The 25249-nt window shown below is 43.3% G+C and overlaps 1 protein-coding gene across 8 annotated transcripts; it reads right to left on the minus strand.

Moving 5' to 3' along the window:
- Positions 1–7826: 7826 nt before the first annotated feature.
- On the minus strand, positions 7827–23862 carry LBR (lamin B receptor). Of its 8 annotated transcripts, none has more exons than XM_042882488.1 (14): positions 23761–23862; positions 20105–20284; positions 18942–19130; positions 17933–18019; positions 17330–17510; positions 16643–16839; positions 15827–15881; positions 14236–14430; positions 12889–12992; positions 12385–12510; positions 12114–12282; positions 11547–11627; positions 11320–11442; positions 7827–10227 (listed from the first exon to the last, which is right to left on the minus strand). In XM_042882488.1, exons 2-14 carry the CDS (start codon positions 20267–20269, stop codon positions 10067–10069), a joined length of 1833 nt encoding a protein of 610 aa, XP_042738422.1. In that variant the 5' UTR covers positions 20270–20284; positions 23761–23862; the 3' UTR covers positions 7827–10066. The 8 variants fall into 8 exon arrangements, with proteins under 8 accessions (XP_042738422.1, XP_042738415.1, XP_042738428.1 ...); XM_042882481.1 differs by lacking the exon at positions 23761–23862 and adding an exon at positions 20635–20710; XM_042882494.1 differs by lacking the exon at positions 23761–23862 and adding an exon at positions 20558–20573.
- Between the last annotated feature and the right edge of the window lie 1387 nt (positions 23863–25249).

Consider the following 25249-nt stretch of genomic DNA (forward strand, 5'->3'; position numbering starts at 1 on the left):
TCAAATTAATAGGAAGTTTAAGAAAAGGTAGAGCATTAGGATAAATCAGTCTTTGTTTTTGCTTGGGATTATATTTTTAGTGCCTTAATGGACAACCTTCGTAAGACAGGCTATTCAATTTAACACAGTCATTCTCAGCAATACTGCTCTGCATCAGTTTGCTGAGGCAGTTTTAACCACACACTGTACAAGTGGGATACAGACACAGTGATCTATCTGTTGGTTAGCACACACCCATAAGATGGTCGGGGTTTAATGAGCTGCAAACCAAACAGATCAGCTCAAACATCAGGCTCTGTGTTCTCCTGACAGGGATGTGGGGCAGCACCAGGGCTTGGTACTCAGCTGCCACCAGAATGCTGCTGTTATGAAGAAACTGCCAAGAAAAGTTTGTTTCATGGAAGTGGTGCTCATTTACAATCAGGTGGCATTCAGTACCTATGGCACCTCCTCCTGAAAGCACCAGGTCTCTGGTAAGTTACTTAGGGTTCACTGTGCTGCTTTTCCTGTCCTATCTCTCCAGGCTAGAGCCTGTCCCATTTCCCTCTTGCCAGTTTTCTGAGTTAGTTCAAGCCTGCTAATCCCATCCACCAATGGCATCAATTTTATGGGAGATGCTATTTATTCCTTAGTAGGAGCTGTGCTTGATCCCATGGCAAAGCTCTCCTATCTTCATTTGTTTTTCTGATAGAAAATTTATCTCCTAGAGAAGGAAAACAGCTAGCAACTTTGCTAGCTGTTTGTTGTTACAATGATTTTTTGTTTTGGTTTTAGGGTGGAGTAATGCTCAGGACACTCTCAAGCATCTTACACATCCTTATTCCAAGTAAGTCACACAATTAATTGCTGTGATTTCTTTCAAAGTCATATGAATTTGCTGCGGGAGCTTTCTCTCAAACATCAAACATTAGTTGTGCTTTATTTTTTTATACCAACAGAACACGATTCTTTAAAGGCTTCCCTTGTCGTTTAGTGTCAGCCTCTGACAAGTCCTAAGATTTACATATTACGTTAAAGTGAGTTTCTCCTTCACGTGACGTGCAAACTTGTTTGGAGATCCTTGACACAAAGTCCTCTGTACCAGCTTTATTTTGTTTCATTTAGTTCAATTTTCTAAGTGGCATAAAATATCACCCAGTGGACTTAACAAAATAATGGTTACAACAGTAAGCTTTTTCTTCCATTTTCCTAGTGCTTTGTAAAATACAAACTACATGGAAGAAATGGAAGCCCATGTGTCCACAGACATTAGAGCAGCCACAAGGCTTCTGGGTGAAGCCTGTGGCCTTTACTCACATTGCACAAGAAAGTATCAGCTGCAGAAAGCAGCCCAGAAGGACAGAAGTAAACCTTCCTTAGAAGAAAATCTCTATCCCCACATTGACTGTTCCAAGCTGCTTTCAAAGCTTGACGTGTTAGAGCCCTCTGCTGCTCAGTTAGGAAATGAGAAGTAGTAGGCAAATTTACTCGCACAAGAATTGTTGCTATATATAATAAATAGACACAGTATGGTTATTATTTTTTTGTGTATTCTTTCAAATACTGGGGGTGAAAAGGAGTAAGCAACTTTTATAAATACATTAACAGTAAGAGGAGGACAAAGGAGAATATCCACTCTTTGCTGGATGAGGCTGGAAATGTGACCACTGAGGATAAGGAAAAGGCGGAGGTTCTGAATGCCTTCTTTACGTCTGTCTTTAAAAGTCAGATCAGTTAACCTGAGGATACTCCTCTCTCTGACCTGGTAATCTCGGCTGGGGAGCACACCAACCCCCCTGTGACTCTGGAAGATACAGTCAGAGACCTACTACTCCAACTGGACTGCCTCAAGTCTATGGGGCCAGATGAGATCCACCTGGGAGTGCTGAGGGAACTGGTGGAGGTGAGAGCCAAGCCGCTTTCCATCATCTGTCAGCGCTCCTTGTTGACTGGTGAGGTCCCGGAAGACTGGAGGCTTGCCAATGTGACTCCCACTTGCAAGAAAGGTCGTAAGGAGGATCCAGGGAACTACAGGCCTGTTAGCCTGACCTCAGTGCCAGGGAAGGTGATGGAGCAGATTGTCTTGTGGGAGATCATGCGGCATGTGCGGAGTGACCGGGGGATCAGGCCTAGCCAGCATGGGTTCATGAAGGGCAGGTCATGTTTGACCAACCTGATCTCCTTCTATGATCTAGTGACCCATCTGGTGGATGAGGGAAAGGCTGTTGATGTGGTCTACCTAGACTTTGGCCTTCTTGGCCACCTGGGCACACTGTCGGCTCATGTTCAGCCGAGCATCAATCAATACCCCCAGGTCCATTTCCTCTATGCAGCCTTCCAGCCACACTGCCCCAAGCCTGTAGCGTTGCCTGGGGTTGTTGTAGCTGAAGCTCAGGATCCAGCATTTGGTCTTGTTGAACCTCATCCCATTGGCTTCAGCCCAGCTCTCCAGCCTGTCCAGATCCCTCTGTAGGGCCTCGCTTCTCCAGGCAGATCCACACTTCCAGCCAATTTGGTGTCATCTGCGAATTTACTGAGGTGCACTCGATTCCCTCATCCAGGTCATCAATAAAGATATTGAAGAGGACAGGCCCCAGCACCGACCCCTGGGGAACACCACTCACGACCGGTTGCCGGCTGGATTTCACTCATTCACCACCACTCTCTGTGCCCGGCCCTCCAGCCAGCTCCTTACCCAGCCAAGAGTGTACCCATCCAAGCCTCTGGCTGCCAGCTTCTGCAGGAGAATGCTGTGGGAGACAGTGTCAAAGGCTTTGCTGAAGTCTAGGTAGACCACATCAACAGCCTTTCCCTCATCCACCAGATGGGTCACTAGATCATAGAAGGAGATCAGGTTGGTCAAACATGACCTGCCCTTCATGAACCCATGCTGGCTAGGCCTGATCCCCCGGTCACTCCGCACATGCCGCATGATCTCCCTCAAGACAATCTGCTCCATAACCTTCCCTGGCACTGAGGTCAGGCTAACAGGCCTGTAGTTCCCCGGATCCTCCTTACGACCTTTCTTGTAAATGGGAGCCACATTTGAGAGACCTTTGGCTGGACCTCAAGAACAAAAGGAAAGCTTATGGTCTCTGGAAGAGTGGGCAAGCCTCTTATGATGATTACAGGTACGTAGTGAAGCTGGGCAGGGAGAAAATTAGAAAAGCCAAAGCCCAGCTAGAACTGAACTTGGCCACTAATGTAAAGGAAAACAATAATTATTTCTATAAATACATCAACAGCAAGAAGAGGGCTAGGGAGAATCTCCATCCCTTGTTGGACGCCTAGGACAACTTGGGGACCAAGGATCAGGATAAGGCTGAGGTGCTTAATGCCTTCTTTGCCTCAGTCTTTAATAGTAAGACTTGTTACTCTGTGGGAACACAGCCCTCTGCACTGGTAGATAGGGATGGAGAGCAGAATAGGCCCTGCATTATCCATGATGAGATAATTTTGGACCTGCTCTGAAATCTGGATGCTCACAAATCCATGCGGCCAGATGAATTGCACCCTAGAGTACTGAGGGAGTTGGTGGATGTGGTTGCCAAGCCCTCTACATCATTCTTCATCAGTCCTGGCTAACCGGGGATGTCCCAGCAGACTGGAGACTGGCAAATGTGACAGCCATCTTCAAAAAGGGCCATAAAAACGATCCTGGCAGCTACAGGCCTATCAGTCTCACCTCAGTGCCTGAGAAGGTTACGGAAAGGATAATCTTACGAGCCATCATGGACCAGCTAAAGGTCAACCAGGGGATCAGGCCCAGTCAGCATGGGCTTACACATGGTAGATCCTGTCTGACAACCCTGATTTCATTCTACGACAAGGTGACCTTCTTAGTGAATGAAGGTAAGGCTGTTGATGTGGTCTACGTGGACTTCAGTAAAGCCTGTGACACTGTCCCCCACAGCGTTCTCGTGGAGAAGCGGACTGCCTGCAGTTTGGATGGGCTTACGCTGCACGGGGTGAAACACTGGCTGAATGGCCGGGCCCAAAGAGTTGTGGTCAATGGGTTTAAATCCAGTTGGTGGCTGGTCATAAGCAGTGTCTCCCAGGGCTCGGTGCTGGGGTCACTTCTATTTAACGTCTTTTTTTAACAGTCTTGATGAGCAGATTGAGTGCACCCTCACCCTCAGTAAGTTTGCAGATGACAGCAACCTGGGAGGAAGTGTTGATCTGCCTGAGGGGAGAAGGGCACTACAGAGGGACCTGGTTAGACTGGATCAACGAACCAAGGCAAACTGCGTGAGTTTCAAAAAGGCCAAGTGTCAGATCCTGTATTTTGGTCACAAAAACCCCAGGCAACCCTACAGGCTTGGGGAGGAGTGGCTGAAAAGCTGTCTGATGGAAAGGGACCTTGGTGTACTGATGGACAGTCGGCTGAATGAGCCAGCAGTGTGCTCATGTGGCCAACAAGGCCAATGGCATCTTGGCTTGTATCAGGAATGGTGTGGTAAGCAGGACTAGGGAAGTCATCCTGCCCCTGTACTCAGCACTGGTGAGGCCTCACCTCGAGTACTGTGTTCAGTTTTGGGCACCTCAGTACAGAAAGGACACTGAGGTGCTGGAGCAGATCCAAGGAAGGGCAACAAGGGCTTGGAGAATGTGCCCTATTAGGAGAGACTGAAGGAACTGGCTGGAGGGCCGTGCTCAACGGGTGGTGGTCAATGGAGTGAAGTCTAGCTGGAGACCTGTAACAAGTGGTGTCCCCCAGGGGTCGGTACTGGGGCCCATCCTGTTTAATATTTTCATTGACGACTTAGATGAAGGAATTGAGTGTACCCTGAGTAAGTTTGCAGACGACACCAAGTTGGGAGGTGGTGTCGATCTGCCTGAGGGCAGGGAGGCCCTGAACACGGATCTAGATAAGCTGGATCGCTGGGCTGAGGTGAATGGGATGAGGTTTAACAAGGCCAAGTATCGGGTTCTGCACTTTGGCCACAACAGCCCCATGCAGCGTTACAGGCTTGGGGATGAGTGGTTGGATGATTGTGAAGAGGAAAGGGACCTGGGGGTGTTGGTTGATGCTTGGCTGAACATGAGCCGACAGTGTGCCCAGGTGGCCAAGAGGGCCAACGGCATCCTTGCCTGCGTTAGAAAGTGTGGCCAGCAGGAGCAGGGCGGTGATCATCCCCCTGTACTCAGCTCTGGTGAGGCCGCACCTCGAGTACTGTGTCCAGTTTTGGGCCCCTCACTGCAAGAAAGATACTGAGGCCCTGAAACATGTCCAGAGAAGGGCAACGAAACTGGTGAGGGGTCTGGAGCACAAGTCTTATGAGGAGAGGCTGAGGGAGCTGGAATTGTTCAGTGTGGAGAAGAGGAGGCTCAGGGGAGACCTCATTGCTCTCTGTAACTTCCTGAAGGGAGGTTGTGGTGCAAAAGGGTCTGGCCTCTTCTCCCAGGCAAATAGTAGGACCCGAGGAAACAGCCAGCAGTTATACCAGAGCAGGTTTAGGTTGGGTATTAGGACAAACTTTTTCTCTCAAAGAGTGGTCAGGCACTGGAATGGCTGCCCAGGGAGGTGGTGGAGTTGCCATCCCTGGTAGTGTTCAAGAGGAGCCTGGATGAGGAGCTACGAGATATGGTTTAGTGCTTGTGGTACTGATAGGAATGGGAGGGTGGTTGGACTGGATGATCTTGCAGGTCGTTTCCAACCTTGTGATTCTGTGATTTTTTTTTTTCTGTGAACTGGGGCTGTTCAGTCAGGGGAAAAGGAGGTTGAGGGGAGACCTTACTGATCTCTTCCAGTATCTGAAAGGCGCTTACAGCGAGAGCAGGGCTCGTCTCTTCTCACTGGTGACAGGTGACAGAACGAGGGGAAATGGACTTAACTTGTGCCAAGGTAAGTTTGGCTTGGGTATCAGGAAAAACTTCTTTACAGAAAGGGTTGTTAAGCACTGGAATAGGCTCCCCAGGGAGGTGGTTGAGTCACCATCCCTGGATGTTTAAAAACCATTTGGATGTGGTGCTCAGGGACATGATTTAGTGGAGGGTTGTTAGGGCAGTATGGTTAGGTCATGATTGGACTCGATGATCTTTAAGGTCTTTTCCAACCTGGGTGATTCTGATTCTGTGAAAGAGGATGGAACCAGGCTTTTTTCAGTGGCTGTGCCAGGCCAACAGGCAGTGGGTGGAACCTGGAACACAGGCAGGTCAATCTGAGCACTTGCATATGCTGCCCAGAGGCTCTGAGGTCCCCTTGGAGATCTTGAAAGCCACCTGGATATTATAGAGTAGAATAGGATATTTAATATCTTAACATTCTCTTTACATTGTGTAGTCTAACTCAGGCTCTGACTTCCTTTCCCAGTCTCTGTTCTGTAGTATGACTTAAAGGAAAGAACTAATCATTAATTTGACCAGATTTCCCCTTGTGTGTTCAATATTAATCCAACATTAAATGCAAACCTAAGTTCCTGTAGTGGTGAGGAATGTCTTTTGCAGAGGAACTCATTTCTCACCTGAAATGCAATGTTCAACAACAGCTCTCCATTCTGTGGTACCTCAAGAGCAATCCACATTTTCTGAAGCTGAATGTAAAGGTTTTCTCATTCAGAAAACCGAGTTTTAATTCTGGCCTAACAAGAGAAAAATTAACTTCACTTGCAGCCATATGCACCTATAGTTACCATGATGGAGCTCAGTCACATGCCTGCTCAGATTTCTAGCAGCCTTTCCAGACTGATGTGAGATGTGCATCCCTGTGCTGGGAGCACCCACTCTGCTCAGACTCCTTCAGCAGCAAACCAAGCAGAACGAGAATCCCGCTGCCAAGTGAAATTTGAGATGATGACACACCGCACACCGTCAAGTTTTTCTGTAGCAGAAAGGGTTTTCTTTTCTTATATACATAGACTCACCTATAATGTTGGTAAATAATGCAATGCTACTTAGTTGCAGTACACAATGAGTACATCCACCACGCTTTCATGGTAAGTTCTGAACTAATCTAAGACAGACGTGATCAAAACTCCTGACTTCACAAGAACCCTTCCTTCAGGTAGGCTTCGTTCCCTGAACCTGCCTTCCCTGCACAGAACTAAGAACTTGTGCTTCTGAGATGGTCTGTGGGGAATTGTTTTGGGTTATGAGCCACTCTGAGTAAGCGTTTGCATAACTTACAGCAAGTAACTTTCCACAGTCGAAACTATGACTGTTCCTTACTTATCTATTTCCCTTTATCCTGTTTTGTTCACATGAGTGCAACTTTTATTTCCTGGTGGTATCTTAGGCTCTATTAATTTTGCTTTTGTATTAACACAAGCTCTGTGTGTCCTGCAGGGCACTGCATTAGCCTTGCTTACTTTACAGGACTCCCAGAGAACCTACAAGTTAACAGCCAAGCTAGGAAGCAAGCAAGATAAAGTCACTGGGTCACAACATGAGTCTTTAATGAGGAGTATTTCAGCAGTTTCACCTGATGGCCAACTCAGCTCTACCGCACTCCCTCATTCCCTCTCCCCAAAGGAACACAGGGAGAAAATAGAAATAGAAGAAGGCTTAAGGGCTGAGATAACAGGATAGCTTACCATCATGGGCAAAACAGACTGACCAGGGGGAGATCACTGTACTTAACTGCCTTTTACTAACAGGTGAGGGCAAAGAGAAACTAAAAGTCAAATAAACACCCTTCTGCACCCAAGAGGCATAGTGGAATGAGGAATGGGGGCTGCAGTCTGTCCCAAATGCTTCACCTCTGCCTTTTTTCTATGACCTTGTAACACTCAGCCCACAACCACCAATGAGAAAGGAACCCTGGCAAACAGATGTCTTCACTTACTAAAATGAATCAATGTGAACTCTTATCAAACAACACCTTAAACTGGCAAAAAAAATGCACTACATAATTTTAAGCAAGAGCTTTATTTTAGCTTGTATGCTTGTTTGTATTAAAAACAGTTACTTCAAAATCAAATTCACATCAAATTCAGCATATAAACGAAACTGAAGTTATCAGTCAAGACCCATTTCTGAAAGGAAACGGTCTGACTTGCGGTTTAACAATCTTGTGTGGGAAACAGATATAACTGGGATGGCAGTAGCAACTCAGAGCTTAAGGGCTGAGGAGTTAAACTGTCCCCAGCTTCAGTCCATTTTAAAACACCAGCTGCAGGGTGGAACAGTTGAATGACTGCTATTCCTACTAATCCGGTAAGCAATCATTAAAGAAAAAAAAGATAAAAAAAAGCCCAGTTTAATCTGCTGCTTCACACAAGTGAATGCTCTTCAGTATTGTTACAGGCACTGCTATTTGTTGCAGAAATCAGAATACTTGTCCTAACACGTGTTCCTTACAAGACCAAAATACAGATTTTTCAGAAGACACTCACAGTCAAGCTCAGCAAGCTACATTATATACACTTTACATGTACAATTGTCGTTAAAAATGCATGTGTGCAAAATAGAGGGTTTTTAATTAATAACAAAAACCCCATCACATGCTAGATTTCAATTACATCAGTATTTAAAAAGAACTGAACACAATTAACCAATTGCAACATTTTCATTTGTTAGTAATCTTCCTGCAAGCAACTGCAGACATACTTGCAATTCCCTCCCTGCTACATTTGACTCTAATAAGCCTTGGGGAGAAGTTGTGCTATGAACCTCACATAGGAAGTATGTGAAAAGTTAACCCTTGTGAAGATGGAAGTAAATGCTAGCTCTAGTTAGTTAATGCAAGGTTATTTCAGTAAAATATAAAATTACTCTACTTATGAAGCAAAATACTTCAGTGGCATCCGATTTACAGCCAGTTAGACAAAGAAAACAACTAATGCCTAGAACACATACGTTAGTTAGAAATTCAAATATATACAAAAATATATTAGAACGTGGCTGAGTTGAACCACAGGCTCATGTAAAAAAAGTTGGTTTAAATAGCAGTAGCAAAAAAATAGCTATTATCTCTATCTGCAACAGTACAAAAGGCAAAACCTACATATGAGGTAGCAATGCCAAATTGAAAAAAAAAACACAAAAAACCCACTTTGGACAGAGGAGCACTTACCACATTTTCATAGCATATCTGTCAATACAAATATTTAAATGAACACTTCAATTGTTTTGAGAATTCATACATTAATTTACAAAAATCTTTATTAAATGAACATTTTTAAAAAATTACTGGAAATGGATTTAGTTAAAAATTTCTCCTTGTTCCTAAAAAAGCGCGTTTTCAAATCCAAACACTGTACAGCAAAAAAACCTGGAAGCTTTATTATACACACTTGGAAACGCTATGGTACATTAAGACATATTTTACAAAGATCAGAATAAGCCAACTGTGGTCATTTTATTCCTTTCTGTCAAATATGCACGCGTTGCACCTTTTGCTACTCCTGGGCTCACTGTTAAGATGCCAGATTAGAATTCACCGCTCCCACAGCTCTGCCTTTGTATCATCTACCTTCAGGGGTCTGAGCCCCTGCAGGGGGGCTGGGGCACTGCCAAAGCAGCTCAAGCCTCAGGGAGGTAGGATGGAGGGGATATTTGCACTCTCCTTCCCCTCCATCCATCCTCTGGCAGGACAGGTCAGCAGGGGCCATTCAGAGCCCTCCTGACCAAAAATGCCACTGCCCCGAGCCAGGGGCCACAGGGCGACACACACAGAGAGCGTGGGCCCTTCTGGGAGCTGAATCCTCCGCTCACAGCTCTGCTGCCCAGAGCCTCTGCTCTCTGCACTCAGCTCAGTCAGACATCTGAAGTTAGATGGTACAAGTAACACCAAAAAAATTCACTGGATGGAACTCCTGTGTTTATTGTATTAAGAAAATAATATACTTTACATCACAGTGCTTAATTAATGCAATAAAAAAAAATGTAAACTCAGAATTCTAGATAAAATTTAGCTTGAAAAATTAGGGCTCCAAGACTTTTTAAAATTCACAATTTTTTTTTCTTAAATTGAGGTCATAGAAAGTCAGTTCACATAACTCATAAGCATTTAGGATTACTTGCAAATACTTGTTGAAAAGCACTCCATCGTTTGGTCACATTTAATGTTTAAAGCCTAGATAACAAATAGACCAAGTGCAAAGGTGAGAGGTATATTTTAATTTGCAGATCAGGTATGTGGAGTGCTCTAGTAGATGTAAGGAAATATGCGGTATGGTACACGCTGACAATACCTTTCCCATGCCAAACCATATTTTTTCTTACAATGATGTTCGTCACGAGCTTCTCGATGAACAAGCAAGCAGATGAAATAAATCACGTAGAAATACGGCAAAATGTGATTAAAACCTGTAAAATGAAGTGTGGAAAGTCAATTCTAATGCATGAACAACTATGAAAGTTTTCGCTGTTAACAACATGCAGTGACGTGAATTTAAGAGACTGAAGCACCTTGTGCTCATAATAAAGCATCAAATATTCAACAGGACAGCACGCATATAACCGACATGTTTCTGTGTAAATGGGGACTCCCCAGATAAGCTTCACATTCAGTCTCAAACCCACTAACTTCACTCTGTGTATACAAGCCTGGCACACGTTGAAGCTCTTTGGCTACCAAAACCACAACAGTATTTAAGTCTCCAGAGCTCTGAGCTGCCCCACAAACTACACAGGGATTTCTCTTTTGGGTGTGGATGGTAACTGCCTCTGCTCAGAGTGCACCGCTTACCTGATCCCCTTCCGCTCCCACCATGCGGCTACCAAGAGAGGATTCAAGTTCCTCATTTTTATGCAGCAATCCTCTTCCAAGATACTGCCTACAAGTGTTTTTGCTAACCAGTATTGTCTACTTTCAATTTAAAATCCTGAATCCCTACACGTACACTTCAACAACTGGTCTCTGCTGATACTTAGGGCCTTAACTACTTGGTCAAAGACCCACTCTGCCACAATTCCCTACGGCCCACGGCTTGCAGAAGCCAAACTGTGCCATGGGGTTGAGTAGCTCTGCCTCGGAACATCTGCCATGCTCACTAGTGTGCCTGTATTGAAAGGAAACTCCTTCAGGCAAGAGAGGAGCCGAAAGCCGTTTTTCTAACTTGCATGAGTTTTCCATCTTTATAGGAACATCCTTTGAAAACATTACAGCTCTGGCAGTAGCCTCAAAATGAAAAAGTAAGGAAGAACTTGTTAGCAAACAAGTCCCATTATTACTAAATGATAAAGTGTTAGAAATAAATATCAAGTTTATATTAAGACACAAAGGATCAGATTTAAGGGAAAACAGGTGTCACATCAACCTTGCAACTCAGAAATTTGCCATTAATTTAATTAAACCTTTTATCACCCCACTGACCACTTTACATTTCAAGTTAAGTCAGATGCCCAAATGTACATGTTCCATTTTAGATAGAATCTCCTTTCGGTTTAGGAACTTACCACAGGGTAGAGACCACGCAAGTGCCATGATGATATCACCAAGGTAATTGGGGTGACGAACAAACCCCCACCAACCTGTGACAAGAAGCCCTTTTCCAGTTGCAGTGGGTATCACTTTCAGATCTGTGAACGGAGCATTGCAGTCAATACAACAACAGAAATGTGCATGTCACGAGTCCAAAGAGACACTGTAAAGTGATTGAATGAATTACAAAGAATGCACTTACAGGACAACTTGGGATCTGCTGGATTCCTTCGGAAATTATTTTTCTGAGAATTTGCACTACGGAATATGTAATACCCAATACCTGGAAAGAAATAGTATCTATTTTTATTTTCAGTATTTTCTACTGCTTTGTGTCCTTCAACAAAAGCTCTCACATGCTCCTTGTCACTCTTACTGCACTGAAATCAATTCTGTTTCTGAGGAAGTGACACTCTCCAGTTCCCAAAGCTCTAACAAGCTAGAGATGCTACCAGAGGACTGACACATCTGCTCTTGCATGTTAATGACTACCTTTTAAGACTTTGGAGAAGCTGCACTTTCACATCTAACTTTCCATTTATAACTGACTTACAGTTTATTTATGTAGCACTGAGTTTGAAATCCAAGTGAAGTGATATGGCGCAGCTGACAGCTCTGCTAGCAGCCCAGTACTTTGAGGTGCCTATTCTATTGACCCAGTGCATATTTCATGAACTGACTGACTCACTGCAAGTATACAACATTAAATGAACCAGACAATGATCTGAAGAGACTACTGATAGTAACAGTAACATTTACTGTAACTTACAGTTCAGAATAGTAATTGCAGCTGCGACAGGCCAAGAAATTGCAATAGGGTGTCCAACTAAATAGAAGGCCTGCAGACTGTAGACAAATGGAACCCACACCAAATCTCCAAACGCCAGCATGAATCCAAACCCATCATGGATAATATCCATTGTGGTCAAAACAGCTTCCTAGAAATGAGGAAGGAATTAAGAATTTACAAAGCTTCGTTAATTAAACAATTTAGTTAGAAATAGTTTCAGGTTAAGACAGGGCTGAAGGCTATTTTGTACCTCATTCCAAAGAGCATCCACCACATACAGAAGCTGAAAGCTGTTCACGAGTATCATTGACAGCGATGGCATACTTTGATTATGTATCTTCATCTCAGCCAAGAGCATTGCCAAGTTTATGACAACCTAATTAAGAATAAATAAATTAAAATTTTTCCTTAAACAAGTTTTTTTCCTATTATGCTAAAGAACATTTTAATAAGGATGGTTCTGAATGATATTTACGATTTTTTAAAAGTCCTGTTTCATGAACAAGTTGAACTATATGAACTATATTTCCAAAGCTGTAGCATCAGCATATTCATACTCTCACAGGAGTTTTCATTCCTCACAAAGCAAACAAGCTACAATGTAGCTTAGGAATTGTCCTAAGGTGAACAAAAAATTATCCTTAAAAATTTATCAACACAAAACTCTATTTTCTTCCTCTGATTTTAAATACTTTTTGTATCCTCAGCACCACTCACAGAAGAAAATGTAAAGTAGCTCAGCTTATTGACTCACCCAGCCAATTAATCCTGGACGTAACTCACAGAAGTACTTGAGGTCAAAATTGCCAATACGAGGGTTTAATTCGTGTCCAGTAAAGAAGTCATAAACAAGGTATCCTGCAAGATGAGACACATTCCTTGTCAGTACTATTATTCCTTTCATCCATCACTACATCCCCTGCAAGGCACTTGCTACTCCCTATTGAAGTTCTCTCATTATAAATGAAAAACCATTAAGCTTGGGGAAAGAAAAGATAAAGAAGAGTGAAAGAGAGTATAGGCAAAATATGAAGCAAAACCTAAGTGGCTTGTATTTTAAGAGGTCCAAATATTTTAGTTATTACTAGAAGGACCAAACACTGCACAAGGTACTGTAGTTTTATCTCTTTGACTTTGGTCCTTGTTTTCAGCCTTATCCAAAAGCTCTCATCATGGCTTTCATGAACATAACGATCTTACACTAATTCCACCTCTCCTCCTACTACTTTACTCTTCTCTGTGACTAAGAATTCCCTTAGCAATGGCACCATCAAAGGAGCTGGCCAAGAAGGAAATGCCTTGACTTGCAGATAGCCTGTGTTGGGTTAGCAACTAAAAAGCAGTGTGCAGAACAGCTGCAGAATGTTACTGTGCCACTTAAAGACTACAACTGCTTTGCAGAAAGAAAAAAGTAAAATTATATGATTTCCCTCCACACATATACACGCTGCACTGACAAAAGAACTAAGGGTATTTGAACACTTCACTCCAACATACTTAACATTCTGTCTGTGAACTTCCTAAGTTAGTCTATGATCCTTTTCTAAGCACACTGTTAATGTTTAGTGCTGACTTCTTCTCAATATCCACTGTCCTACAAAGACATATGCATATAGCTGACAATTTCCAGACTTGCAGGTTGATGACTGAATCAAAACTGCCTTTTAAAAACTCTAACCAGATACACAAGTGTGTAGTAAAAGAAACCTTTTCAAAGCTACCTTTGAAATGCTGGTTTTGCTTTGTTTTATTTTATCTGGTCTTTCTTTTCCTCTTAAGTTAACTGCCTTTATCTCAACACTTGAGTTTTCTTCCAATTTTCTCTCCCATCCTACTGGAGGAATACAACCCTGCTGGCTATGTGGCATTTAGCTGCCTACTGGGGTTTAACCTATGCAAGATAACCCAAAGAGAACGTTAAACATTTTTACACTACCTGTGTGCAAACAAAAAATGCCTCGCAACTTGCAACATTACTTTTACATTTGGAGAAAGTAACAGTCAAGATATTGTAACAACCTACCTTAAATCTAACCTAAATATAAACATGAAACTGTAGCAAACAGCCGTAAATAAATTATCCAAAATAATGATCACTCACCAGAATTTCCTCCTGGTGCCAGGTCTTCCTCAGGTGCCTTGAAGGACCGAATATACAAATAAATGCTCAATACCATAGAAAAAGCTGCAGCTGACACTGCAAACTGTATGAAGTGATCATACAAATAATGAAGTTCGAACTGAAAATACAGTAAGGTTCCAATAGCTGCAGCAGTCAAAACAAAAGCATAAAACCCTAAAGGATACAGAAGAAAAACATATTAGCTAAAACAGAAATATCATTCTTAAAACCTACCCCATCCAGCTTACTCACACTTTCACTTCAAGGGAGGGAAGATTTAGCTTTGATATCAGGGGGAAGTTCTTTACCAAGAGAGTAGTGAGGTGCTGGAACAGGCTGCCCACAGAGGTTATGGATGCCTCACATCCCTGGAGGTGTTCGAGGCCAGGTTGGATGGGGCGCTAGGCAGCTGGTCTAGTATGGGATATGGGCAGGGAGGTTGGAGTTTGATGATCCTCGAGGTCCCTTCCAACCCAAGCCATTCTATGATCCTATATTTCTATACTTTGTTCCATATCCCATGCTCTTGACTTCAAATTTCTGGGGCAGCACAGTGTACCTTAGGTATTCCATCTGTGTTCTGACATTTCTTTTGCTCCTTTTCAAAAAAATTAAACAGCAGAATGCTCTGAGCAGTCCTTCACTTTTACAACATAGATTCCATTTCAAATCCTACTCTAACAATGGATAGTACCACTACTACTGGATAATGGCAGAAGGTCTCAGAAGTCCTCTGTGGGGCAGCTCAGGGAACATATTTCCTACTACCGGTATATATTTATCCTCATATTAACTTATGTCTTGATACAGCTATCAGTAATTAAAGCATTAGAATAATTGTCAAGTCAAAATCTGAGCACAAAAGTTTTGTACTTTGAGAATACAAAACCACGGGCAGTAGAGTGATGCACAAAAAAAAAAAAAAGGAGGCAGCTGCATACAGATATTCCCCATGTGCTTTCTCTGAGCACTTTTACAGAACTGCAGACTCGGTGAAGATGGCAGGGATTTCTAGAGGACAACTTGTGCAGCCCACCTGCTCAGCACAGCACCAAGATCAGGTTGCCCAGGATCACAGCCAGACAGATTTTTAACATCTCAAGATGAAAATTCCTCCACCTCTCTGGCAACTACTGTCAGAGCTTAGTCATTCTCACAGTTAAGAGGTGTTTCCTAACATTCAAACAAAATGTCCTGTCTCTCAGTGCCCTCTGTGTGTTGCCCTGTCACTAGTCGGCTTTCTTTTCTCAAAGAGGTTTTCAAAGTTGCTTTGTGAATTGGCTTTTGAAGAAGCAAGAAAACGGCTTTCTGGAACCATCCAAACCACATGGCTTCTTTCCTTCCTTTACCAAAAACTGAAAAATAAATGCAGGACTATGCCACTACTACAGATGCAAGTCAAAGAACAGAAGTTTTCAGGCAGCATAAATATGATCCACTGCTTCTGCAGATACCTAGTCTAACCACAGAGCTCATCCTTCTTCATTTATTATCTTTAATTTGTGGTTCTGAGAACCACAAATGTGGTAGGTGTGCTGAACTTCTGAATGAGCAATTGCAACACACTTACCATTGATCCGGTACTGCAGCTTCCTTCCATTTGAAAGAGGCAGGCCTTCCACCACCTAGGGAGGAGAAAGTACTACAGTTGCAATGAAATACAATCTAAGAGCACTGGAAGGGAAGAAAACTCTGGGATGTCTCCAGCACAAAGACATTCAACCAAGTTAACCAGCTGGACACACTGAAATCTGAAGACCATACTACTTGGTTCTCAAAAGCACATCTTGGATATCAAAAGGAAAAGGTAACTGTTTAAAATAAAAAAACAATTTCTCCTAACCAGCATTAAGGAAACAGAAGCTTCGCTAATGTTAAAAGTGTAAGAATAGAACAGTTTGATTGGCTAAATTTATTATTCTTTCAGCACCTGGCAGTATCCTTCAAGTCACAAAAAGAGAATAATAGGCCATTTTACCTGATCAGTACAGCTAGAATAAAGAGCAGCAACTCCCCAGAAATGCAAGTTGCATTGGAAAGCAAGGAATATTTTTTCTACTGTTATCAGTAGAACACTGAGTATCAAGGAGTCTTCAGGTTTAGAAGTCAGATATCTGAAATTCTTCTAGATTTCTATTAAGCAGATGCTATCCATACTTTGATTTGAACTCCTATACTCTGTTTTCTGCCTTTTCCACTGTAGGTCTATGAAATGCACTGCCATTAAATTCTTAACAAATTCTGTTATTTTAAGCTCACAACAATCAGCAATAACCAAAGCAATTAATCTACTTTCATCATCACGGCACTAAAAACATAGCCCACCTTTCAGTCTGACCCACAAATTAATGATCCACAAAGACCCAGTTGCTACTAACCAGCTTACCTTTCCTATTGGCAATAAGTAAAACAGAGCTTGAAAGAAAAACCACAGAAGAAAGACGCCAAACACTTTAGTTTCCCAAAGACTTTCGAGTGTTGGGAGAGGAGGAGGGAAGTTCATAAGGCTGGGGTCATCCTGTTTGCACATTAACAGTAAGTACAACACAGTAGCAGGCAGGAGAAATATCAGCATGAAGGTCCCTGTAAAAAGACATGACGCAATATTAGAAGACAAACATGGAAAATAAAACACTCATTTCATTACCAACAACAAATCTGGATCAGTAGGAAGTAAGAGATCATTATCTATCCCTGCAGCAAAACAGCAGCAGTCTCACAGTCACATCATAGGATACAGAGACGTCTCACTCCTACAGAGGGGAATGAAGCAAACTGAAGGACTGAATCAAACACATCCCTTTAAAACTGCCCAAAAAACTGTATAAAGAATACTTCAGTTTTGAGTTGGAAGCACCTAGCTCTTGAAAACATAAGTTTTGCTAGTTATTTCCAACTACAATTTAAGCAACATTTAAATCCCACTGTGCAAGACCTCCACTGCATTTCAGAGGAGAACCATAGGCAATTTTCCTTTGACTTCTGCCAGCACCATCACAGGCTACTCTAAGTACCAACATGGTTCTGGAGTCTGCAAATAGGATCCACAAACAGGAAGAATATTCACACATACCAAATCTTCCACCAAATTCAAGCTCTTTTGTTTTTGATGATGGTTTCTCCATAGTTTTTATTGTCTCAAAAATCTTCTTCTCTGCATAGATCTCTTCTTTTTTCTTTTCTTCTCTTCTTGAACGCAAGCTGTACTGATCGAGCACTCGCTCCATTTCCACATCTGGTTTCAATTTTTGCTGCTAAAAAAAAAAAAAAGCATTTAGAAAAAAATACAAAATCCTAGCAATTTTAATTTATTTTGGAATTATTCATATTCAAAAATAAAAATGAACAACAATATGTGTTCTACTTCTACACAGCTCTTAAACTTATACATTTCAATGAAGGCTCTCCAAAAACCAGTAGAACACAAGTAACAAGTGGAGGTCTGATGAGAAAACAAGCGAGAAAAATCCACGTCATGCAACTCTCATCAGTTCTCTATCTTCCAACAGCTTCCTCTCCCCTGAACTCAAGTCAGCTGAACAGTAAATGTATTTTCTACGTTGCATTCTAATTTCTCCTTGATTACTGTGTTGCCTGTTCCTACTGATTTCTGAGAAAGCTAAGGTAGAACACAACACAAAACTAAGATATACAACAACATTTTCTGTTGTCATACCTCCAAGAGTTTGCTGGATGTGTCATTTCTTTCCGTACTGTCAGGTTCACCATTGTACCTTCTGGTGTTGTTCTCACTTGGTTTCTGCTTAAAAGAGACATAGTTTTATCTTTCTGAGAATACTGCCTCCGTTCAGTGTGAGTATATAATGAATAACTAAAAACACTAACTGATCTATTCCTACTGCAGCTGTTCTGACCTTCTCTGCATGAAAACAAGTGCGTTCAAAACCCTAAGTATGTTTCTGCTCAAAAAGAAGGGTGGAAAACCTATTCAAAATGGGGAAAAAACCCTTTTTTCTTAAATTTAACAGTGAAATTAAGAGGTAACATGGAAACTATTCTGTTTTTAACTCATCAGTAGGAAGTGCCAAGTACAAAGTACACACATATTTAGTAATTCTACTTGTGAAAGCAGAGGAAATTTCAGTGTTCTATATATGACACTCTCTGCAGGACTGTGAAAGTTTGGTTTTCTAAGAAATAAATTCTCTTCAAAAAAAACAATCAAAAAAACCCCACATCCAACAGATGGATCCCACTCCTCATCTAACAGCCAGGAGAACAGCATAAAAAATACGTTAACCTTTTTGTCCAAAGTTAAGTGCAACTGCTGGCTACAAACTACTTAAAATGAGCATATGGTCCCCAGGCTATTGGTCATGCAGCTAAAAGCAGTTCACTGCAAAACAGAAACCACAGTACTTTCACAGTGCCAAAGGATGCTTTCCGTAGAAGTAATTTACTAAACTAAGCCCAACTATTTAATCTGAGAACTTCACAGCATCGCCACATTCAAACAGAACACAAAATACATTTCAATAATCTCCTCTTAACCTGGCAAGCTACAAAGCCTATTTCCTAAGGAGTAAGGCATTTCTGTGATGCCTTTCTTGCAGCTAATTACACTGCTCAGGGAATACAAAGTACACCTGGCTCTTCCAATAACAATCCCAGTATGCATTAAAAAAACAACAAAAAGATGCAACCAAGAACAAGCAAAGCAATACCGGTAGAGCTAAAGTGGTTTCCTGAATTATTTTCTTTTTGTCATCTTTATGCTCTCTGCTGTGGGAAGAGGAGCGACGTCTGCCTTTTGCTGGCCGACCAGGAGATCTGGATCGAGACCTGCTTCTACTTCTTCTGGACGGAGAACTCGAAGAAGACTGGCTTTTCCTTTGCTTGAATGATGATTGTGACTAACAGACAGAGGAGAAAAAAACAATATCTTACCTTCAACATCCAAAACAGCTTTAGAAAATTTGTGGTTTCTTGGGACAATGTCTTCGGCACACAGTTTCACACAACTGCCTCCTATTTCTTTACTGGTGCTGTACGAAATTGGTTAACAAACACCCAAATAATCCTGCCCCAAGTTCAACTGAAGACAATTCCTGCCAAAGCTACAGAAATCAGGAAGCTACCAATGTGAGCACCGAGCTCATAAGCCTAACATCCTCTTAAGCATAAGGCTTAAAAGAAAGCCTACCATTTCATTTAGTTGGCTTTATCTGTACATCTGGCATGTCAAGATGCAATGAGGCAGTATAGCTCATATCAACATTAAAAAAAAAAAAAAAAAAAAAAAGAGCTAAATTGTTAAATTAGATGGTGAAAACTGGCATCACAAAACTTCCCTGGAAGCATACGCATTAATTTCTCTGTGAAGTCTGCAATCCTAACCTTCCCCTTCGAAATTTACACAACGCGACTTTTATAAGCTGACCTGTGAGCACAAAGTAAACAAGGGAGACAGAAAGCAATGAAATGTCTGTAGTTCAAGGTAGAAACATTTTGTCCCAAAAGAAAAAGCCAGTCATGTACATCACTGCCAAAAAGGTAAAACATAGTTCCTATTAATTAATACCAAGAATCCAATTACCAGCTTTATACGCTACTCAAAACCAATTGTTTTTTATAAACAATCAGAGCTTCTGAAAGACAGCACTTCTTTTCCCCCTAATCATATCACTGCTTTTTCAACCTAAAGAACACAGTGGGGCCTCTTTATAAAAACAGTCAGCATGCTGAATGTCTTATGAGATGTCACACAGGAAAAAGCTATCATTTAGCACCAACCTTTGAAGACAGCTAATGATACCCATTTGTAAGATGCATTCTTACCCATGATTTTCTGTTAGAAATACTGCTATTCACACCGAGGCATACTCACCCTTATATCACTTTCCTTCAAAGCAAGTTCGGTACCATCTTTGTACTTCACAGTATAAAGATGAGAAGCATCATCATAACTAGTCACTTGCACTTCATAGTACAGGACACTTCCTGGCCAACGACCCATCACCACCTCACCATCAGCATACTTCCGGCTTGGCATTTTCCAAAACAATACCTAGAAAATAAATTAAATATCACAGTTAAACATGAGGCTTAGATCCTGGAATTTTACCCCAGTCAGCAACAGAAGATTTACTGGATATTTGTAGAATATGCTTTAAGTGACCACCACCCTTGACCCAGGATACTGAGGCACCGAGGAAGTCACAACTGCAACTTAATGTTATGCTTTTAAATGTAAAGCCCTGCACAGCACTTTGACAAGAGCCAGATATTAAGCCACTGCCATCTGAAAACGGGTAACCATAGTAAAAGATATTCACACCACCTCAAGTTTTGACTCAGATCTCAATATACAGAGTGAGGGTATTTTAAAAGTCTGTGGTAAAATGCACATAAACTTACACGCACATACACTTGTATGATGAACATTGGAACTTGGAATAGGAAAAATCAGCAAGTTTTGTTTCAAAGGATTTTAACTTGTTTGCTGTAAATGTGAAGCCACACAAAAGGAGACTGAAACAAATATTTAACTAGCTATTTATACATTACACATTAACTAATCTGAGGATCTTTGGCAAAAAATGAGGATCTTTGGCAAAAAGAGAAAAACTACTGTTAATATGCATTCAGACCACCTAGCACAGTAAGGGACAGAGCCAAACCAGGCTGCCCCATCGGCTTTAACTGGCATTTCCTAAGGCTGCTGCTGCTACATTTTACATGTGTAGTTCTCCAAGACAGAAGGAAGAAAACAAAACCTCAACAAAATTGCCCTGAGTGGATATTATTGCTAGTGTTACTTCCTGCTTCATAACAGAAGGACCTGGCCATCTCCTTTGCTGTATAACATTTGAAGGAGTGAAAAGACTAAGCTTAATCGTTTAATTTCACTGACACTTGCTAATTAGGAAAATGACCACCTACACAATCTAAAGAGTTCTCCATTATGCCTTTAGGCACACGCTCTTCCAGCTCATCCATCTTTTACCTACGTTTTCCTGTCCCAGTTTCTTGTTACTTTCTGATTCCTTATGAATTTCAACTCATTCAAGTCTTTGTCCTCCTAGTTTAACCCCCCTCAAATCCACACTCCGTGTGTGATTTCTTGAAATACCACATCCATATTTTCATCCTAAATTCTTCATTCTGTCCTTTCCCCCCTTTAATTCCCTAGGGGTATTCTACCTGTTCTGCCCTTCCTCACTGAACTACTTCCAGTTCCTCCTCACAACCTTTGGGCTCCAGGTCCAATCCCAGTGCCACATCATCTCCTTGTTTGGTTTGTTCACCCTGAAGTCAGCTCGATCAGAGATCCATGCCAACTGCTGCTCATCCCCCAGACTCTCTCAGCTCCAGCTTCCTCTTCCAAACACAAAGCTCTAGACCTGTATACCAAGCCCAGCCACAGCTTTGACCAGATGTCCTAACCTGACCTATGCCTTCTTTGCTTCTGTAGCTCCTATTGCTTCTGTAGCAGCCTATTGTTTCTTCTTTCCATCATGAACACCTCAGGAATCATTTGTAAACTCAGGAGTCCGACCAGGACTCAGCTATACCAGATGCTAGAGCAAAGCTATAAAGAATGGAACCCTTGGTGTTTAACTCCTTTTTAAAAAAGACAAACACATTTTCACTGTGTTTTGACCAAGGACATGCAATTACTCTTCAAGATAGGATGACCTTCACCTCCTCCAGCCTTGCTCTCCAATGGTGCAGAAGCTACAAAACGTGGCTGAAGGAGATGAAACTGACGAAGTGTTACGTTATTCAGCCTGAGGTAGATGTCAGTGATATGGTCTAATAGGCACATAAAAATACTATTTTGTGATTTGAAAGCACTTAAGAGTATTAGTAATGGGAAGATCTTGTTTTTCCATTTTTCCTTTAATAATAAAACTTCACAACAAGTCTTAAACACTGAACAAAATGTGTTACAAGTTATCCTGACAAAAAACGACCACCTTCTTCTATGCTGGTGTACCACAGTGAGGGAGATTTGCAATTCTCATTCCCACTTCAAAAAACCTACACATTTTAAAGGCAGCCTTCATCTGTTCAGGTAGCAGAAATCACTGGCAGCATAAAAAAAAAACACAACAGGATGACTTAAAAATAATACTACAAAATAAATAAATACATTCATAAAAATGAAAGTCAGGCATCTTAGAAGTTACATCTTTAATCATCATTCCTTCAGGCTCAACACACATTCCTGCTAATTTTCAGTGTGGGTATCAGTCTACCATTCATTGCAGTCCTATGCAAACTGTTTAACTCAAAAAGGCTTCAAAATACATCTTCGTTTTACCTCAAAGTGCAATTATTTCATACAAGGAACGCTGCACTGTACAGACACACAGGTGCAAGTATCCTCAGTTACTCTTGATATGAAATTTGTGGTACTCTGGAGTTACGTATTTCTTTAAGGAACTTGAGATTTAAGGAAATGTCTGAAAAGGATCCTGTCTCCTATGCCAAGCTGGAGACAGTTCACGAAGAACTCCCATGAATCTTCACAGAATCACAGAACGGCCAGGGTTGGAAGGGACTCACGGATCATGAATCTCCAACCCCCCTGCAACATGCAGGGCCACCAACCTCCCCATTTAATACTAGACCAGGCTGCCCAGGGCCCCATCCAACCTGGCCTTGAACACCTCCAGGGACGGGGCATCCACAACCTCTTTGGGCAGCCTGTTCCAGCACCTCACCACTCTCTGTAAAGAACTGAATCTTAAGGTTGTCGAGAGGAAAACGCTGACTCAATTGCAAACTAAGCAATCAGAAAAATGCTGCAGTCAAAGCCATCATACAAACACCTCACATCCCCTTTGGAACAGAGCCACAAGAGCCACTGAGTCCAACTCCGGGCTCCACACAGCACCACCCAAACCCTAAGTCTGAGAGTGCTGCTCCTCGAACTCACTCTGGGGCAGTGCCCACCGCCCAGGGCGGCCGTAGCATTTCTGCTCCTCCTCAGTGACGCTCTCACTAGCTATAAGGAAAGACATCACACTCAAAAATAATAAACGAGAAAGTGCGTACTAAGTGCTACGACAAAAGCAAAACCACAAAGGTAACGAATCGCTTCCCTTCAGGCAACGTTTCAGCGGAAAGAGCGAGACCTCACGGCGGGCTGTTGACAGGAAGGGAGGCGCTGGAGGGGCGGGCGGGCCGCACGCTCCGCCCTCCCACTCTCCGGGCCCGGGCCTGGCGCGGGGCCCCCGCCGCAGGAGAAGGGAGGGGCCGCGGCGGGCCCGGCGGAGGCGGGCCGCACCTCCAAGGCGGCTCAGCCCCGGGGCAGCCGGGCGTTCCGGCGGTTCGAACGAAGCGAGGAGCGCAGTCCCCGGGCCCAGATCGCGCGCGCGCGCGACCCGCCCGCCCCCCCCCCCGCTGCCCTCCTTAGTAGGGCCTTCGCGAGGCCGCGGCCCGCCGGCGGCGATTGGCCGGAGCGCTCCTCGCCGGGCAGGCCGCGGAGGGGGTGTGTCCCGCTCGGCGCCGGCCCCGGGGCCGCCGATCCCTTACCTGGCGCCCGCCCCCACCGGGCCTGGCAGGAGACGCCTCCGCGGTGCGGCGGGTCCCGGCCCTCAGCTCGGAGCTCCTCAGCCGCGGGAACGACCGCCCTGAGCGACGGTTAGGGCCGCGCGACGGTCCGGCCTCCCGGGCCCGCCCCTTCCCGGCGCTGATTGGCCGAGAGGGGCCGTTTGAATCGCTGCCGGCCCCGCGCCATTGGCTGCCGGACGATGGCGCGGTCCTCGCGCCCGGCGCCGTGCCGCTGACGGGAAGCCCGCCCCCTTACGGCGGCCGATAACGGGCAGGAAGAGCGGGGGATTCGGGGCCGCGGCCGCCATGGCTGCGCGGGGCGCGCCTCGGCCCGCCTCCTGCGCGCGGAGCCCGGGGCCGTCCGTAAACGAGGAGGACCTGTGCGGGGGGAGCGCCCCGCCAAGGCGGGGATAGTGGGAGATAGCTGTGAAATAACCGCCCCGTGCCCAGCGCTGGGATGTCGGGAAAGTAGCCCGGCCTTAATGATGAACTGCCTGCGCGTTTATTTGCGTACCGACTTTAAAGGCCCTCCATGGTGTCTGTGTTGTGACGCAGGCTGACAAGACCTAAAAAAAAAAAAAAGGCATCTAAGCGAAGTTAAAGTCTCAGTAAAAGCAGAGCCGGGTTGAAGCACAGAGCGCAATAAGTGCAGTTCGAATGAATTTGTCCTGCAGCAGTGCAAAGGCATCAGCTTCTATCAGGCAGATATTTAACAGTTTGCTACAGGAAAGAACGCAACTGAAGCTTCATTTCTGGCTGCAAATAACGAATGGTTTTGGCTCCAGCTAACTTTCTGTTGGTTTATTATTGCACAATTCACAATTAGAATGTTAAAAACTGTTTTCAGTACACATCTTAATTAGAGCAGCTAACACTTGAAACGAGTCTGCTTTATTCTGTTGGCAGAGACCTGCAATTAATATGCTTAAATATGAAGGTTTTCAGCAGAGATCTCATTTGGAGAACAACCATTCTCTCTGAGTAGTGGTCTTCTTTTGGAATTATTGAGCCTGGATGAGAGAGCTCTTGCGCCGTTAAGAACTGTTTTATATCAACAGGTTTGCTGGCAGGGTTGAAATATGGATATATGGATTGAACCATCTCAGATCAGCTGTTAAATAGAACAAATATGAAACCAGTTGGACCATCATCATCAAAATACCACCTCTGCACTGCTGCAAGATAAGTTTTCTGTGTCTCTACAAAGAACTCAGAAGCAGAGAAATTTGCCCCTCTACACAAAGCGTCTTGATCTCACAACATAAAACAGACTAAAGGGTTCTCCAGCTTTTCATCTTAACAATAAACATGAAGCACTGCAGTATCACATCTACCTGAAAACACCAAGACAACTCCGTTCCCTTCAGATTTTATTCCTTCAAAATTCCAACCTTTTAATTTCACTAAGAGACATAGGAGGGATCTGAGAGGTTGTTGCTGGAGAATGTCCCATGGAGGGTATTTGCCACCT

Source organism: Lagopus leucura, unplaced genomic scaffold (assembly GCF_019238085.1).
Source record: "Lagopus leucura isolate 7727_CA_CO unplaced genomic scaffold, USGS_WTPT01 Super-Scaffold_73, whole genome shotgun sequence".
NCBI lineage: Eukaryota > Metazoa > Chordata > Aves > Galliformes > Phasianidae > Lagopus > Lagopus leucura.

What these genes read in the sequence shown, in the direction of transcription:
- LBR (XM_042882481.1), bottom strand. Translation starts at nt 20,661, where the DNA reads ATGTTCATCATACAAGTGTATGTGCGT. An exon ending in AAACCACTTTAGCTCTACCG is followed by an intron (nt 18,020 to 18,941) that starts GTATTGCTTTGC and finishes GTCTCTTTTAAG; the next exon opens with CAGAAACCAAGTGAGAACAA. An exon ending in TGAATTTGGTGGAAGATTTG is followed by an intron (nt 16,840 to 17,329) that starts GTATGTGTGAAT and finishes GTCTTTTTACAG; the next exon opens with GGACCTTCATGCTGATATTT.